At 37.8% G+C, this 19,523-nt stretch overlaps 1 protein-coding gene across 3 annotated transcripts in view; it reads left to right on the top strand.

Annotated features, from left to right (window-relative positions):
• The window catches only part of CDH13 (cadherin 13), a 398,606-nt gene that overhangs the window by 319,132 nt on the left and 59,951 nt on the right, over positions 1-19,523 (top strand). For all 3 annotated transcript variants that reach the window (XM_072346191.1, XM_072346192.1, XM_072346190.1), the window contains one exon: positions 2,578-2,718. In XM_072346191.1, the coding sequence (XP_072202292.1) occupies positions 2,578-2,718 (141 nt within the window). The remainder of the gene's footprint in view (positions 1-2,577; positions 2,719-19,523) is intronic.

Below are 19,523 nucleotides of genomic sequence, written 5' to 3'. Positions count from 1 at the left end.
ACCTAGGTGTTGTGAGTGGGCAGTGTCCAGGAGTTGCCCGGACAGCTTGTGCTGGACACGGACCCCTCAGATCCCTGCTGCCATCCCCTCAGGATGCACCAGTCCATTACATAAATCCAGATAGCTGCTGGGGACTGAGCTGAAGTAACTGGGCTGGAATGTGAGATATGCTAAAAAATCTTCTACTGCAATCTCCTTATATAAAGGGAGCGTCTGATGGGAACAAGACTCTTGGGTTTGGATGTGTTGGGATTTGCTTTCCCTAACAAAGCAAATATTTGGTGACAGAACTAGATGTAAAAAGTGCTGCATAGCAGGAAAAGTGCGAAGTATTCATAACGATATGTGATACGACTCAAAATTCAATGTTTTCCACATTCCATTGCACGCTTAAGCATTGGACTCCTGTCACAGAAATTTCTGCTGCAATAGACACAATTTCTAGCATAAATAGGCTTGCTTTCAACAGAAAATGGGACAGTTTTCAAAGGAAAAAAAAAAGGCTAATTTATGAGTAAACGAGGGCTTCTTTTGAGCAGGGACGTTTATAAACGTGAAATGATAAATGGCTTTGCAAGTTTTCCATATTATAATAATTTCTAATGAAAATAATGAAAAAGTTACATTTAGAGAAGGGGAGAGAAATTTCATACAGTTTTTTTAATACATTGAAAACATTTTAGAAAAGAAACATATGAAAACTGTAAATCTTGTTCCACTTTATAACCTGAATTTATGTTGGAGACATTACTAATATTTCTTCATGTATATTTATGCTATGATATAAATCAAAATCTTGTTCTGTGTTTGCTGCCTTCTGTGATGAATTTCAAGAAATAATGTAAGGAAATACTTTTCTTAGGTTTCTCAACGTGGCAGTGACACCTGATTAGGAGTTTGTATGTTTTTAGGACTTTTGGCTTGACTCACTGATTTTACATGCAAATATATTGCTTCATATATTGATTCGTGACGTGTTGATCTGATGAGCAACTGATTGGGTTGCTTTTGTCTTGGCCTCAGGAATTGGAGCCTCCTTTTTCACACGTGCTCCAAGAAGGGTGTTGTGTGTACCCAGGAAAATACACAGTGTACTATTTAGTGAATGCTTTTGAATCCGTGAGGTATAAAGCAGATTATGTGGCCTAGGGAAGCTGCTTCACTAAGCATGGGTTGAAAATTGAGCCTGTTTTAAATTGTAGATGGTGAGATGTTCTCTGCTAGTGGGTAAGCCCTGTTCCAGCCTCTTTGGTTCTGCTTCATCAGGCAGCGTATGGATGGCAGACAGAGATCAATGTTGCTATCTGGAATTTCACACGAGTTTCCTCTCTGCATGTTAATTCTCTGCAGTAGTGTTGCCTGAAGGACACGGGATGAGTGATGTCAAAGCTGTGCAGCCTTGGTTCTTGTATGCATGGATGGCTGATAGGAGCTGCTCTGGGGATAAAAAAGCACTTGAGTGAACCACCCTTTCTGGTGCTGTTACGTAGCTTTTCTCCTGAGTTCCAGATTTGTTTTTCTTGAAAGCTTTAAAAATCCACTGCACGTGATATTCTTACCATATAGCTTTAAAGGTGGTTGCAGCACCTTCCCATCTGTGTTCTCCATCAGTGATACAGCGCATATGGTCTTTAGGCAGATGGTTCCATGTAAGGCAGCCATATAAATGGGGAAAATAATCATTTTAATTAGGTGCCCAGTCTCATCTCCACTGAAATCTGTATCAGAACTCTGGGTGTTTCATGAGAGGAGATTCTGATGCTGGTAATGAGTTTTGATGTGATGTATTAATATTCAGCTGTCCAGTGAACAAACAGATGTACTTGATGTCTGATGTAAGAGGAGTGAATTACAAATGCTCTTAACATTTCCACTCCAGAGCAGTAGCTGCAATTTCTTGTTTTTCCCCAAGTCACAGCTGTTTTTCAGAGTAGATAGAACCAAGATGGCTTTTCCTGTAGACCTGTGTTGTTAGTGCTGTCTTTTTCTACTAGAGGTAGAAAGTCAGATAAGTAACCATAGTAGAGAAATTGGATACACAGATATAAATCACATTACTTCATAAAATATCAGATAGTTGTTGCCTGTTTTAGAAGCAGCTTTCTTGTATTTTTTTTTACCACGAAGCGAACTTAGATTACCATTCTAAATGCTAATATGCAGAATGAATTAGATTTAATAAAATAAAATGAATGAGTATGTAGATTGTGGCATTAGTATTTAATTATGTGCTCATCATAATGTGGATGAGACAGGCTCCTAAATACCAGTGCGTTGAAGTGAAAGCTTTCTCTTAAAGAGCAATTATATTTCTTCTCTCTTTTCTAACTTTCTTAAACGAAAGATTATATACTTCTTACCAGCATTCACCTGTATTCCTTCATAATGTATCCCAAACAAGGATTCTGTTGATGTGGCTGAAGCTCCAAGAAAGCTTTATGTTTTTGTAAAGCGTTAACCGTGTCACCAGATCCATTTCTATACCATGCTTTGACAGACCAAACTAAAATCTTCATGTGAAATAAAAGCAATAGATAACTGTTAGGTTTTCTTAACTTTTTTCTGTAATTTTTCCAGACAATGGAAACGCCGAAGTATGAGCTGGTTATTGAAGCCAAGGATATGGGCGGCCATGATGTGGGACTTACTGGAACTGCAACTGCCACTATTGTTATTGATGACAAAAATGACCACCCACCAGAATTTACCAAGAAGGAGGTAAGATCTTGCCTCATCATGGATGAGAGCAACATGTTTTGTCCTGGCTTCTGTACTTCAGCTGTATAAAAAGCTATAGCATTGTCAGATCTGTATTGAAAACTATGGTCTGAAAAGCTTTAAATTCAACTTGCAGGTGAAATTTTTCAAGGAAAGTCTTTTTCCTTGTGAGTTGAATTCCATTGAACAGCACTGAAGATGGTGGGGAGGAGAGGAATTTCTTGTTTCAGGCAAAGCGTGCACCTAGTTTCCTGCCCTTCCCATAGTATTCCTTTCTCTCACCTACCTTATTAGCCTTCTCGCACTTATTAGCGTGCAGTTCTTACATCTGGCATCTGTAGAAAATTAAAGACCAGAAGTTCTACCTAATAACAACTCGTTTGGATTTTATTACAAATGTTTCTTGAAGCTCTGCAGTTTTTAAGGAATATTCCCAAAAGATGATTAGTAAGCCCTAGAAATGCTGATTTCCAGGCAATTTGAGTAGAAAAGGGAACTCTCTAAAGACATTCTTTTCACATGTACTTTTTATGTATTTTTTACTTGCCTAATTTTAACAGTTTGACAACAGATTATTTTGAAATGAATTGCTGCAATTTTACTTGAATAATTGCTTCTTTCATAAATGCATATTGAATAACATTAAAAAAGAAAGGAGGAAGATGATAAAAACAAAGAAAAAGGAATAAATAAGAAACAAAGACAGTTTTGCCAATAGGAATATTACTTTTCACTAATCAATTGCAGTAGCTGTAATTGCTCGCTTTAGCAGTATCATTACGCTCTCCTGAAAAGTACAATGAGCCTGATCCAAACCTTTCCTATGTATGTGCTGACTAAATGGCCTTAGAATTGCCCTTTGGATCAGCCTTTCAGATCTGTGAAAAGTGTTTCCTGTCAACCTGTGGTTGAAATATATTTAAAATACTGCATTATTTTAACCTTCTTGAATGTAATTAACAAACCCGTTAGGACAACACAGTGTATTTACAACTAGAAACGAATCGAGCTCATCAGTAGTGAAAACAGTTCATGCCTTCAGAGTAGTGTTTACTTGAATTTCCAAACCTTCCTTTCAAAAGAAGACATGTATTGATTATTTCCTGTTTGTCCGAAGAGTTTCCTCTAGCAAGTGTGTAAAAACCTTGAGTTCCTACTTAGCTCCTATATCTATTGTTAGACAATGTCTGCTGCTATGGGAATTTGGGAATGTTTATAAATTCATTTCAGGCAATGATAGTAAAAGATATTTTTATTCTTAGAAATCTGGCTTTGTCAGTATAGGAAAAAGAGATGAAGGTTTGAAACCGACAGCATTGTCGCTTTATGTGACACACTGATTTTCCTATAGATACATCTTTCTATATACACATATACATTGTGACTTGGTTTTGAATATAACTACTATTTTGAGATGATAATGACCTCAGAAATCTTCCTTCTGCCTTGCTAAGTTGTGTTCTTATCCCATGCATAAAGGAGAAAAATATCAGTCTTTAGATGTATGATATCAGGTCCCTTTACAAACATTCTTATTATGTAGTATGAGCGATGGGAGAGTGTCAGTTAATAAAGGTAATGCCACTTGCTTTGGCTTATTGATTAAAATACCTATTGTATTTAAATACGAGATGCATACTACAGTGCTGTTGATTTGAAGAGGACTTGAAAGAAAAAGGCATATTCTACATGATAACTTAGGAAGTATAAATATAGTAAATGTAAAGGTTTGATTTTTGTATGTTTAGAGATGGCTGCTTTAGCGTTAGGCTTGTATAGTATTGCTGTATTTTCATAGCTGTCTTCCTTCTCTTTGAAGATATTTTCTCTCACTGTCTGTTTCCATGTTATAAAACAAAGGAATATTTACTGGCCTGTATTTTCTTCTGGCAGTATAATTTCTGCCTAAAATATCTATGGCCTTTGTTTGCCATATGATGTTGACAGCTCAGTTAAGCCATATTTTCAGTGCATTCTCTACATACGTAACCGCAAGAGTGAAATTAGTTCCTGGTATGACAAAGTGAAAGGCAATAAATTCCTATGATGTGGATTTTATACGTATATTTAAATATTTGTTCACCATCATTCAAACTAAAGTCTGGACATTGTATTAGTACAATACCGGGTACTTAGACCGTGGACAAAATGAAGTTCTGTGGAATGCATTGTTATGTATATCTTTAAAAAGATATGATTTCAATGACATTAATGCCAAGAAAAAGTTAATGATTTTTCAAACTTCCTTTAAAGTTGAAAATTTCTCCGTATATTTCTGTTCCCAAGGAGCCGTATATGTGTTTCTTTTGAGTCTCCATTTCAAAGCAATCTCAGCCATGCTTGAACAAGTCTCTCTCCATTGGAGATGAATTTTACCTTTTGACACTTGATTGATCTTCCTCTTCTTTCCTCCATAAATTCTGACTATACTGTGAAACTCTTGTGAAACAAGTCTATGGATCTAAACCTAAGCAATACTTTTCTGTTTACTAATACTTACAATATTTATTTCTTAGAAGCCAGTTCTTTATACACCTATTCAAAACACACGTTAATAGGTTTATTTGCTGTATTCAGCAATATCTGAACATTCTTTTGCTGCTGTATGCAGCTTCTCAGTAGCTTCTGTAGTGTTTATTTAGGTTTTGCTGGATAAGAATGTGTTCATCTAGAGAATGTATTCTTCCGTCTGCTATTATTTTTCACTAGCATGCCACAACCATTCCATCCCAGTGCAATTATGGCCTTTGTATTTTCATTGGCGGTGCATCAAGGTATAACCACAAACCTTGAGCAACTAGGCTGTGATCCAGCAAAGCACTTCCATTAACTTCAGAAGAGTTGTGTAAGCCCTTGAGAGGTTGTGTGTCAGGTACTTTGACAGGTTAATATATTGAATATTGCTTAGTGAGATTCAGCCCAGTTAATTGTTTTGTTACTGCCCCATTTCTCTACACATCTCAAAATATCTGTTCTATTTCACATATATGCTTACTTGTCTCTTCTTTGCCAGTGCTTTCAGACGCTAGGGAGAAGAACGCAATGATGTGGGTTAATAGGATGATTCATCTTTAGTCCATCTTGTTCTCACATTGTCCTTCACCATAGATCTGGGACAGCCACACATCCATAGTCATACACTGAGAATTAGTTGGACCTATCAGAGCATTCTCATTTGTTCATTAGAAACTGAGACTTAATTTTAGCCAAGAGACAGTCTTGCTCTGAGACAGTTCCTCTTTCTGCTACTTCCATCCTCGCCATCAACTTCATCCCTTTCTAGGAGAATGGACTGTAAAATAGAAAGAGTTCTTTAATATCAGAAGAATAATGTTTGGGAAGATATTTTTCCTATTTTAGGGATAGGTGATTTTTTCTAACATCGTGTGAAATTATCTTTCCACCTAGATGAATTTTACAGTTAAATAAAGCAGCTTGCCTCCTGTGAACAAGATAAAATTGGTATGATTTGACAAAACATCACCTCAGTGAAATTTGAGATACACTGGTGCTGTCTGAAAAATAAGATCTGCTCATATTATGAATATCTAGTGACACATGGTTTATAAAAGAGTAATAAATGACTAATATGTGCTTTAATAAATGATTAATCAATTCCTATAGATATCTGAAAGTGAATAGGTTGCTTGTCATCATGATTTATGATGACTTCCAGCTCTGTCTTCTGATTCAGTTGTGCTACCCACTGGGGTAAAACAGCCCTTAGAGTACAATATGCATCTCCGTCTGCTTGTGGTTTGAAGAGGATATGAGACTTTCAGAGCACCATCTGGAGAGATTTATTTTTCAATTCAGGCTGTTGAGACACACACTTGTAGCTTGGAGAGTCCCTGTCTTATTCTTGATATTGGCTAATCCTGTTGAAGACCGATTACGGAGCTAAAAGCGCTACTAAGGTCCCTCCTGGCTTTCTTTTCTATATTTCTTTTACAAAAATTACTTAGACATAATATTATTTTCCATTCTAGATATACCTTCCCAACACAGACTAAATCTGCCCATTCAGATTGCAAATTGAGAACAACAACAAATCTCACTTTCCCTTCTTCAGTGATCTGAAAGTCAACACTGATCCTACCTTGCCTTTCTGGCAAAATGTTGCCCTTTGAGAATCCTAACTAATCTCATTCCTTCATCTCTGTGTCTTGGAGATAAGCAAGACCCTACTCACAGTTTAGGTTATATTCTCCATTTCCTAAAATAAATAACCCTTGTGTTAATTCTGTGATATTTGTGTTTTTCCCATAAATATTAACATAGGATGTTTGGTGAAAACAGAAGAGATGTAGTCTCATAACTGACTCATTCTGTCATGACTGAGGCAAAGCAAAGATATAGGTGTGAATGTGTTTGTACTTGAGTTCATTTGCAAAGAATTTACTAGTTTAGAAAGTACCTATTAGTCAAATGGAAAGCTATTTACCAAATCCATGTGAAATGAAACAAGCATTTGATTGGTGATAAACATATATTTATTTGTAATTGAAGACTATGAGTATTCTGTCCTCACTGCTAAAATAGCACAGCATTTGAAATTTACATTCAATTTCTGTAAATTGCACCACTTCCTCATGGTTAATAATTGTTCATTACTTTCATTCATGTGGCAACGTCTGTGGCATTCAGTTTTCTCAACTGTTCTGAGTGCTGAGCAGCACAACTCATTACAACATCATGCAAGCAGTTTAGGAATCTCAGTTTTTAAATACCATAGGAATTTAGAGTTCATTTTTAGAATAGTTTTAGATATCAAAAGTGAATGAGAAGAGCTCACGAGACTTAAAAAAGAAAATGGATATAAGGGCACCTCAGTCCTATTAGAAATCAGGAAGCTGATGTTAGGAGCAGAGATTGCTTTGACCCTCAGTGTAATTAGAATCCCAAATGTTTATCTTCCTTCTAAATATGATCACTTTTAAAGAACTTGGAAAAAAAGCTCGTGATCAAGAGGAATGTTAAGATTTCAGAGTTGTGTTATGAGGATACTGATCTAAGGGCGTGTGGGAAGACTTTGATGTAAATATTCTGGCTATCTGAGTAATTAAATTACCTTTTGTTATTTTCCATCTTCTTCCCCTTTATTTCTTCTTGTCAGAATTAGCTGGCTGCAGGTTTCTCATGTGATGAGAAATGCTCAGCACCACTCAGGATCAAATTACCAACGACCTTAGAAACAAAGAAGCTGCTGCAGTGTTATAAGTAAGACTGAAGTTATTTTAGAGAACAAATGCTCTTATTCTGTGCATTGACAGAAATAGAGGACTGTTGAGCAAAGCAAACGTAAAACCCCCACAACTACTTATAAGACTAGTATTTCCTCTACTCATTGAGATTCATACTGTGTGCATAATAATTGGTATTCCCGTGGCTTTCAGTGAGCTATCTGCATAACCAGTGTAAGCACTTTGTTCAAGAACTTCTGCAAAATATGTTTAACACTGGGTCCATCCAGTTATCACATAATTAGAGCTGGATGCACTGCATAGTGGTAGCTTGCAGACTTCGGTGATTTATCTTTGCTTGTGAGGGGTGAGTTCATTGCTTTGTTTCTCTCCACCAAGGTCATGAAATACACGAAGTTGTCTATTTAAACTCCAGATAAACACATTTCAGTGGTACATAAAACAACAGAGTGCCTGCTTTATAATCTGAAAGCAGCTGAAAAACACTTGTATAAGTACAGGAAAGGTTCTATGAATAGAAATGATCATTCAAACAGTGTGAAATTAGGGAGGAATAGAAAGTCTCTTCATTGCTTCTCCAGATCTGACTTTTCCCCAGCATTTTTGATCTCCATCGAGCTCACAAGTAAGCTGGTGTTTTTGCCAGTCCTTTTCTCTCTCTTTTTTTCTCCTTTTTTGTTCCTTTCCTGCCCCTTTGCTTAGCTTCTTTGATTTGTTATTATCAGCTGATCTGAGCATCCTCCATGTGAACCTCTGTGTGAGTCCTTGGCTTTTGTAACCCTTTGGTTATTCTCAGAAGGCCAGCAGCAGCTGAGTGGTAATAACAGCAGTTCTCACTACAGCTGGTAAATCCTCACTGCAGAACCATTCCAGGGCTGACTATCCTCTGCAGACCTCCTCCATCTGCTTCTGCTAACAGCAAGTATCCAAACACTCTGAGCAACAAAAAAAGCCATAAAACCACAATTTATTGCTCTTCTGCAAGAAGTGAAGGTTAATATGCTTTCTCAGTATGGTCCACAAAGTGAGAACTTTACCATAGATATGAAGTTCTGAATTACAAAGCAAACAGTAGTAGTAAGGGTTTTGTGGAGCACAAGCACATTTGGGTATGTAAATGGGGAGCAGAAATTAAAGATGAAGGAAGCTTCTGACAGGCTCTTGAAAGGCACACAAACTAAACAAAGATAATGTATTGTTTCGAGGCCTGGACTTGGACCATTTATTTGAGAAAGCTGAATAAACATAATTATTAGCAGTCATTGCTAGGAAGTCCTATGTGATTTTCCAATTAAACATGTTATATCCAGCTGGAATTTTGCAGTTGCCTTCAAATCAAGTTATGATTGCTTTCTGGAGATTTCAGTTTAAACATAGATTTTAAAATCAGAGCATTTAGCCTGAGAAAGCACACGTGATTCTGTTTGTTTGGCTTTGTTTTATGAATGTGCTCCTGGAAAATTCTATGGAAAACTAATTTCACTTCTCTTCCAATGTGGCTTATAGTATGTTCTTCCTCCATCATCTCTTTAGGGAGTTCCACCTTCAGTACTGAGTGCAGGCAGGTGATGCACAGAGTTCAAAGCAACTTCACACAATTGTTTTTTCAGATTAGGATATGAAAAGGCTTGTCAATGAGATCTTTCTCGAAGTAACTTTTGATTTCTGTATGGGGAGAACTCATTTTGCCTGTGTAGCATCCAATGTACTGAATCCCATGTTCTGTTGGCAAACTGTGGTTTTCATACATGGTACTCATTGCAGGGTGACTCCTAAGTCAACGTCACCTTGCTATTATTCAGCCTATGCAGTATGTATGTTGGTGGGTAGCTAGTGGAGAACAGATGACTTGGTGTTATCTGTGCTATATAGCCAGAAAAAAATGTTCTAGGACTTGAAGGGACTTTCCTTTTACATATGTAAAGAGCTGCAGTTCCTCACATGCGGAGTGTGAAATGAGAAGTCTACATTTCCTTGTCTGACGCAGCACAGCTGATGTGAGGAGCAGTTCAAAGAGGGATTGTTAGATGTGTGGCAAAATATTGCTCTAATCCCATGAGTTAAGGAGCCCACACTGTTAATATGCCTCTAGCATCTGTAGGAGTTCTATTTTAAAAGCAGGATTAAACGAGATAACACACTATAGATCTAAACATATTCAATTTGTACCAGACAAAACCCTATTTAATAGCAATTACACAATATGTGCGAGCTGCTATCGTAGTTGTAGCTTATATGAACAGAAGGGATTTATAAAACTGAATTCATACAAAAATAAGAGCCATGTGCCTGCGTAGGTCATTCCACTAGAGAGAACTCAGTGATGGGTTTATCAATTCCTTCACTGACAAGTGAGGCTTTAAGATATTTTTTTTGTCAGAGGCACTAAAACTGATTTGGCTACTACAAATTTTGTGAGCCATCTGTGCATCCGAATCAAAATGTCAGGATTATTTAGACAAAATATCTTTTTTCCTTCTGCTCTGGAACATTACAATAGTGAACCGACAAAAATCAACATGCTAAAAGGAGCTGTGCATTTATTCAAGTGAAATTGTTAGTAAGTGCCTAAGAGAGAGACTCATTTGGAAAGCAATAAAATTGTGTAGGGCTGGTCGCCTCTTGAAGTTACTGGAATGAAAATGGTGTTGATATGTTTAAGAAAAAAAAAAACAGATTAGGGGATTCATACGGAGCTCTTTGCAGCTAGAGTCTCTGTTGAGGAAAATGATACAGGAGTGTAATTTATTCATATCCTTGTACTTTCTGCTTTGGCTTATTTCCAGGGCTTGTTTGCCTTAGAGTCCCAGATGCTTATTTGCTTAAAGGGTAGCCCTTTCTCTAGCCGGCTGTCTAACAATCACTTAATATTTATTTGTTTTTACAAATGTTTTCCCCTGTGTTCCCAATCCATATGTCACAAGAGAAAGTATAATCTCAGCACTACACACAGTAGTAACTTCGTCCTCTTTTTACTGCTCTGGAATTTGACCTCATGCTGAAAAATCCCTGAATCCAAGCCAGGTACCTGACTCTGTTTCAATCCAGCGCTATTGCTCTGTGACCAGTCCTTACGAATTTCTCTCACTCTGTAGTATTTTCTTCCACTTAGGTTGACGCAGATAGTTACACAGTGATCTATTGTTTCTGATATTTAAATTGCACACTGCTGAAACATATCATCTTTTTGTGCCATCCTTCAAAATCTCTTTTGCCTGCTTCATAATACTCTATAAAAACCAAACCAAACAACCAACAGTGTTTGGTCTTTCTCCCTTTCAAGCCTGCTATTTAGTTAGCTATCTGTAATTAACCTTACGCGCATCCTAATAGTTTCCTTTTGTTTTATTTAGTTTTAGTTTTTCCTTTCTCTTTAAAGTCCTTGAGTTTGTCATTGACGGTCAGACCTGTACATCTACTGTCCCTTAAATACATTTCCAGTTTCTGCTTCAGCTCTACTGGGACTGATTTCTGTGGTGTATCCATTGACTGCTCTTTGACATGAACATCATCTCCTTTCTCCATCTCCTTATTTCTGTCACATTTCCCATCATTCTCTTATACAGAAAGCTGTTTATGTAATATTTCTCAAAAAGCTGTGTTTCTCTATTGCCTTGTGATCCTCTTTCTGTCTCCAGGATTTTTCCCCCTTAATTTCTGGAAGATCTTCCTTTCTGCCATTCTCTGGTGCTGTGAACTCTTCTTTGTCCCCTCACTCTCTTCTCCTTGTGAAACCACCTTTTTGTTTTCGTGACTTAAACTGTTTGTTTATGACTTGCAGAAGTCTACATATGCTTTATTTTTTTTTCCACCTTCCTTCTATAAATCGAGTCCCATCACTGCTTCCACATATCATCACCTCACTTTTTTTCTTATATGGTTTATTTCCTCCTCCTCAGCTCATTTGTTTTGACCGCTTTCAGTCACTGAGGCCAACAGTGCCCATACGTTATGTTGTACTGTCAGATGTTCTTAGATCAATGATTTTTCTTCATTTAGAAGACTGATGGTAAGGAGAGTGCTGCTGTCCTCAACAAGTTTAAAGGGTTGGAAGCAATCTTTTGGCTCAAAAGGAGTTTGAAAAAACTAGGCAGTTATTTGAGAAACTTTGAAAACATATACAAGAAAAATGAATCTTGCTAAATAAGCTCATATCTAAAACAGACAGTTGCCTGTTGCTGAAATAATACCAAGGAAAAACATTTATCTGTTGTATTGACATCCTTAGCTGCCTGTATCCGAGGCTCCCATCCAAGCAGTGTTCCACAGAGATGTGAGTGCAGGATTAGAGTATAATTTAAATCTGGATTTTTTTATGTATGCACAGAAATACAGGTCCACAGATGTTTGCTTACCTAAAGAAAAAGCAGATGTTTTCTCATCCTAAAATTGCATTTTCTAATATAGATTAAATTAAAACTGAAATGTGGTTAGGTTTTACGTGTCTGCTTGAAAATAACACAACTCACATTTGAAAACACTGTAGTTGATTAATAGATTCAGTGTTGAACTAACCATAGAAAAAAGTGTATATTTGAAGACGGATGAAGGGCATGTTTTCTAAGTTAGCAGCTCTGACCTTTTCAAGTTTTCCATCTTAAATAATAATTGAAGCCATGAGTAAATAAATCCAACTTTGCCTGCAGATGTTGAACTCTTTAACGTCCTTTTACTCTAACATAGCTGCTGCCTGATATTAATGGCAGAAACAGTTTTATCATGTCCCATGCTGTGGCTGACTGGTAGTCTCTAGGAACTGTTTTCTTTCCTCCAGCCACATGATTAAAATGCAGTTCCAATCAATAAATCTGTATAGTTTCTGTCAATGGTAAGTGTTTGCCTAGGGGTCCTCTGTGTCCCAGAGGCTTTTGTTTTTTTTTTCTTTAGTTCTTCTATATTCACCAGAGAACCAAATTACAATAAGTCTTGTTTACCTAGGCTGCCTGTTGAGGTTGTTTTTGGACTGCCTGCTGGAAATGGAGCCTGCAATACAGAGCACACAAAAACATTCACAGGCTGGTAGATATAGATATAGACGTTAGCAGTAAGGAACAGTAAGGAACCTCTCTTAACAACGTTGAGCTCTGCCGTAGCGTCTGTGAAGAGTTTGCTTTAGGAAGATTAAATATTTAAGCACATGCTCTTCACTCATTTGCCACGTTAGTAGGTAGCAGTCAGGGGAGAGCTGCGCAGATTCTGACATGCGATTTCAGCTGAACTTTACCACTTTTCAAGGATGTCAGATAATTCCTGTTCTCCCTTTTCAAGAATCATCTGAGCAGATCAATGGGGCGATATGTGAGCAACTAATCGATTTTGGATTCTCTTCTCTCTAGTAGCGGTTGCTTTAATGCAATCAATTGAAAGGAAATTTTAATGATGTCACTAATTGTGCTTTTAAAGGAAACGCGACAGCTATTATTGAACTATTAATTTATTATTTTGCGTGGTGATCAATTTGGAAAATCACAGCAGGGATTCCATCCCCTACAGTCTCTCTTGTTTGTTTCATAAATTGGGAAATAATTCTATCAGGGAAACAAGTAATTGTATTCAACTCATCATTTTTTCTAGTTCTTATTTTCTTATTACAGGAGGTGCAAGAGAAAAGTAATTTTCCTGAATTTGGAGATAGGCAATATGTGTTTCCATACAAACATGCAGGCAAGAAAGCAGTCTAGCTTGTTTCTGTAACAGCCTCTCTTTAGCTGCAAGTACTGGGCTATAACTGTCTGAATGAATAGGCACATAGTCAGCAGAAATGAGCTTTGCACATCTGAATTATTTATTCAGAAATAATAAGCATGGATTGTCAACACTTACACAGAGGATTATCTGTGTTACACAGTGAAGCCATTAGGATGTCTTTGCTGGGCTAATTTGGACGTGTTTGGGGAGCATCTTACTTTTAAATGCCCAGAGTCCAGCATATAGGTTGAAGCTCACTTATTCTATAAATTTATTTTTTTAAATACATAAAGTATGGGCAACATTACAAATGTTAATGCTACTATTATAGGATCATCATTTAAAAATACCAGTGTTCTCAAAGGGCTCCGGCAGTGTGTCATTTCCCTGCTTTATTAAAATGAATGAACAGATGTACAATTTATTTCTGCTGAACTATCATCTAAATTCATAAGCTATTTCTCATGTGCCTGAAATCCGGGTTGGTTTCCCATTTTCTTTGCCTTAGAAAAAAAAAAAAAAAAAATTACACTCTCACATTTATCACTCTGGGGATATAAACGAGAAGTATACTCTCCACTTCATTCACTTTAGACTAATATTCTCAATACAATTTAAATCCCGTCTCTTCAAGGCTATTCAGCAAAACCTGGGCACTGGAACACCCAGGAACCGATTGGAAAATGGCATTGCTATCTGTGTTGAAGATTGGCAGGTGGACTCTGGGGACGCTATCTGTTCTCTCTGACAGAATGAGGTGGCACACGACTGCATTTAATCTTTTTGGTTGGCATTTACAATGCCAGCGGAGGCAATTTCTTAGCAGCACGTTGGGAAGGAGCAAATAATGACAAGTAAGTAGGAGAGGTGAGGAGGTTGGGCATAATTGTAGTGAAATTTGCAGCTAAGGAACACATATCAGATGATATGTGACAAAGATGTGTTTATTTGTCTTGCTGCGGCCACCAAGCATGGCAGGTACCCCATGGAAGTGATAAACAAAACAAGACAATGCAGAGATTAGATGGAGTAAAGTTATGGAGGTTTAAAAGTACGTGAAACAGACATGTTGCCATGGGAAAAAAATGAGTATAAATATCTCAGACTGTGTACTCTCAGCCTATCACTGTTCTCATTTGCTGGCAATGTAAGGGTGATATTTTACACTAATTCCATGTGAGGAATGAGTGGATAATATGCCCTGGGGTTTCTGGCAGCATTTCCTCTTCAAGCTGTTTCTAAGGGTTTATATTGTAAGCAAGCTGTAAAATTTTTCCGATGGATTTGTAGTTGACAACAGAATTCTCAGGCTCAGATCATGTTGGGTTTTTAAATTTATTTATTTTTTTTCCCTGATAAAAGTCACTTTGGCAAGAGTAACAGTGGAACAGAATGTGAATCAATCTGCTTTCTTCATTCCATAGCTGCTCTATGGAATTTAAATGTAGGCCTTTAAGTACTACTTTGCCAGACTATTCAGGAATATTAAGAAGTAGTTTTTGGGATCTTTAAGGAAGATTTTTGTTCAGAAGACTTTTATAGAAGAGTAGGAACATCTTGTCAGGAAAGACAACTTTTTCAGTAGTGAGAAAGGAAGAATTATAGCTGGAACAGGTATTTCTTTATGGTGGCCACATTGCAGACATTCTCAAAACAACTAAATTTGGATATCTAGTTCTGCCATTCCTGTTCCCTTTCTATCCTTACCTAAACTGACATAATAATTATTTTCCTTTCCCTTTTCTTTACATTCTCTTGCCAAAAGAGAATATTACTAGCTAGGAAAGCAAGTGTCAGAAGCATAATTCTTGTATTTTATCTGCATTACTGAAGACAAGTGTGACTTTGCAGTTAGACCCTGTATCTCCCGCAGTCAGCCCCAAATCCAGTGCAGAAGAGTCCTGCATGGTGGGGAGCTTGAGTCTGGGAAAACAGTTAAGGAATTCCTTCCTATCAATTGGTTTTTGAGCAAAGAAAATTTATCTTTTTTGTAATCCAGTGAGATCCATTGGAGTCAATGAGAAACACTGCATTAAAAGTGTTAGAAAGCTATGAAAAAGTGTTTTGTTCTCCCTTCCACCTTGGGCCTTGGATTTGGACTTATCACGTATCTGCAAGGGAAGGGATCTCGAGATATAATGACATCCTATCCTCCTATTTGTACAGTGTCCAATATTGGCTTATCTTGTCTTTTCTTCAGGCACTTTGAAGATTTATTCTCCATGCCCCCCCAGCAATATATCCCAATATTTCAGCTACCCTAGAGATTTGGCTCATTTTTTAAGGGAATTTTCCTTGCTTCCACTGTAGCCCATTGCTTCTTGGCCTTCTCCTCTACAAAGTGGTGGACAGATAATTCCCTTCTTTATAGCATCCCTATATGTATTCTTGCTATGCAGGTTTCTTCAAGGTTCGAATGATGGATGTTTGCCTGCTCTCTAGTTGCTATGTCTCCTGCACTGTGGGCAGGAAGTGGGTGCAGTTCTACAGCTGAGTCCCCAGTGCTGAGCAGATGGGAGATTTCCTGCTTCTGTCTTGCACACTGTCCTTGTTACGCATCTCTGCACAGTTTTGCTGTTGTTGCAACATTAAATTGCCTTTATTGTCCGTGATTCTTTTCCAGTAGCAGAATAAGTGACAAAGCTAGCATCTGCTATATGTGGTTTCTTCTTTCATCCTCACCAGAGGAGAGGAAGAGTGGTTATATTTTGAGCATTTTGATGCGATGCAATTTTGCTGCTGTTTATTTTCTTCTGTACGTGTGGGATTCTGTTTAATACAGAGGAATTGATTATATCATCTGGATACTTCCTTTTTATTTGTTTTGGGTGTGTTTGTTTTTTTCTGTAGCCAGCTGAGAATGTTTCATAGAATCATTAAGGTTGCAAAAGAACTCTAAGGTTCTATAGTCCAATCGTCCACCTACCACCAATGTTGCCCACTAAACAATGTCCCTTGGTACCACATCCTTTCTTACACAAAAGAGAATGTACAATCACTGGCTAGGGAGCTTTATGTCATAGCTAGGCACTTCGTGATCCTTCTCCACATCTTTCTGCTAATACACCTAACTTCTGACCTGCAATTATCCTGCAGTTCCTATTCTGAGTTTCTTTTAAGCTAAGGGAGTATGACAGCTGAGTCAGATTTTCTGCCACAGGCAAATGTGCAGAGGGGCTTAGGAGGAGATTCATCAATTGCAAAGTTAGTTTGGAGCAGGTTTCATTAGGAGACTGTTTTATAAGCATATAGCATTTTTCATTCCAAAGAACCCCAAAGGAACATACAGAAAATGGATCCTCTCCATGGGCAAACAGAAGATTAAACTGCAACTTTCTGCTGCTTGCAGGGAAAATGGAGGTTTAAGACTTTGTTTCCTTTATTACAGCATTCTACTCAGGAAAGTTGCTTAAATTTTAAAGAAATACAGGCAGTATTGGTGTTGGATTATTGCACTCAAAATCTTGTTGATGAGCAAATGGATATCTCACCTTATATATAAAGCTAACAATTCATTGTTAGCGTTATTGAAAACTAATCCAAGCCAATGCGGTTCCAAGAATCATTATCAATCCAGATCTGATCATTACAGGGAAATGCACAAAAAGCATCCATAATTTTAATAATCCAGTTATAAAATTGTTGCACACATGCTTCTTAGTTTCTACCACTATTCCTTCTCATCCTTTCCTGGTTCCTCTAGGTCTTGAAGAAGGTGGTTTCAGTTCAGTGTTTATGGTATTGGTGTTAGGACAGGTTGCCTACTTCTTGAATCAGGACAGGATTTCTTCTTCCTCCCTTCCTTTTCATATTGGCTAACAAGCTTTTAACTAACATGTTGCTCTTTCTTTGTTATCTGAAGCTCCATATTACTTTCAGAGGCACAGTATGTGATGCATTTATGTTCGTTAGGTACGTTTTCTTTGTTTTTGTCCAGCTTCAGTTCTGTACTTCTTTAACTGAAATTGGTCAGTAGCTTATAGCCTGTGGGTCTCCATGCTTCGTGCCTTGTTTATCCCGTGGTTTCATTTTACTGCATCGTGTGTCACCGTTTCTCAAGGACTCTTATATTGTACAAAGCCTCTGTTGCTCTATATGACATGCTTATAGTTGTGAAACTGGTGGTGCCATGCAAAGGTAAACAGGAGGGAATACTAACTCCAGTTACCCACCCAGGAAAACCAAATAAAACACCTTCAGGAGTTCAAGGACAGTTCAGCCAGAGCAGGCCTAATGAACTACTGTCTTGAGGCTTTGTTAACTCAAGACTTAGGACCTATTGCTAGTAATGGCAATACCATATTACTAAGCCACACGGTTACTGTATTTGTTTGTTATCTAGGCAGCAGTTAGAAGTTACCTCTTATGACCCCACTGGAATCCTTCAAGTCTTACTCACAGCAAAAAGAAGTTTGAGAATCATGGCAGACTTTGTGTAACTACAGCCCTGTGTCTTCATTGAAAGGTTGACTGAGAATATGATGTGCTGTGATACATCTGAAAGCGTGCTGGAAGCTCTCCATCTTCATTAGCCCACTGAGATTGTGGTAACCAACCCATCTCTGGGTAAGAAGGCAGAGACAGTGGCTATGGCAGGAGCCTCAGGACTCTGCATAAATATCAGTGATCGGCAGACTCAAGAGTTGTTATGTAGGATGTAAATCTAACTGGTACCAGTCAAATCAAGCTGCTGGGCATTTGTATTCATGTGAGAAGTACCTTGAGATTTTCAGGGAGTAGGAAGGGATCTTTTTGGTTGTTATCCCAGACACACTACTTGCAGCTTCAGGCAACAGAAGTACAGCTGTGGTATCTTTAATGAGCTCCCCTAGATGCTATCAGGGCATACATGAGAGGGCTGTGTTGCCTAAACATAGGAGTATGGCATACCACGTTTAATCAAAGCCTCTTTGCCTGAAAGACAAACAAAGTGGGATTGGGCTAAACAATATTAAAAATCTACTACAGGCAAAGAAGGAATAAGATCTGACAGTGTAGGTAGGAACAAATGGAGGGAACCAAGAGGAGTTCTCTGAGCCTCCTCTAGAATTTGTACCTAGGAATAATGCAACTGAGCTGTGAAAATGTGTGTCTGTGAGAATGTTTATTATACCAGTTAATACAGGCAGCTCTTCCTCCTCTGGTTTTCCTTCCCCTCTCAAAGCTCAACATCCCTGACTTCATGAGTAAAAATATCACAAGTAATTGAAGTTGAAAATCCCCGAGGAATATTGAATTAGAAATTAAGCAAAAAAGCTCATCAGTTGGAGAACAGGAATCCTGGGCAATTTTTCTGATGCAGTGGTACAGCAATTGGAACGATGTTTTTTTCTCCTAACTGCTTCACTAACTGAATTGATTGAATTAAATGTGTTCTGTGGTGCTAGCTAACCTCTGACCCCAGTTACTCGGGATAATCAGGGGGGTAATCAGCCTGCCGTGATCTGAGCTCCAAAGTAACGAGAATATTGCAAGGTTCAGGAAGCCTGTGCTGGTATTAATCAGATGTCATCAGTGCTTGATTATAAATCCTAAAGACCATCAAATTGATACAACATGGTTTAATTCTCTAAAAATTAGGTATCTACATATTAATCACCAAGATGAATATCTGAAAGTGATTGCTTTTCTACTAAGTGAAGTCAGGTGTCAACGCTTTGGAATGCTGCACAGTTTAGTAATAAATATAATGATCAGCATCAGCACAAAAGTAGCATTAGCCAGATTAAAAAAGATTTTGTTCTAACCTCAAATAGATTTTTCCTCCTACTGGAGTTTACAGCTCCATTGAAATCATTCCTCATGCTTCAGCTCTAATTATGAGCTTACTCAGAAGCAAGAAATAGTATATATTTCAAGCTACCTGCTAACGCAGCATTTCCTCACTTCCAAGGGGAGAAAGAGTGGCTGCTT

Source organism: Excalfactoria chinensis, chromosome 11 (assembly GCF_039878825.1).
Source record: "Excalfactoria chinensis isolate bCotChi1 chromosome 11, bCotChi1.hap2, whole genome shotgun sequence".
Taxonomy (NCBI): domain Eukaryota; kingdom Metazoa; phylum Chordata; class Aves; order Galliformes; family Phasianidae; genus Excalfactoria; species Excalfactoria chinensis.
This window is presented reverse-complemented; position numbering and strand designations above follow the sequence as displayed.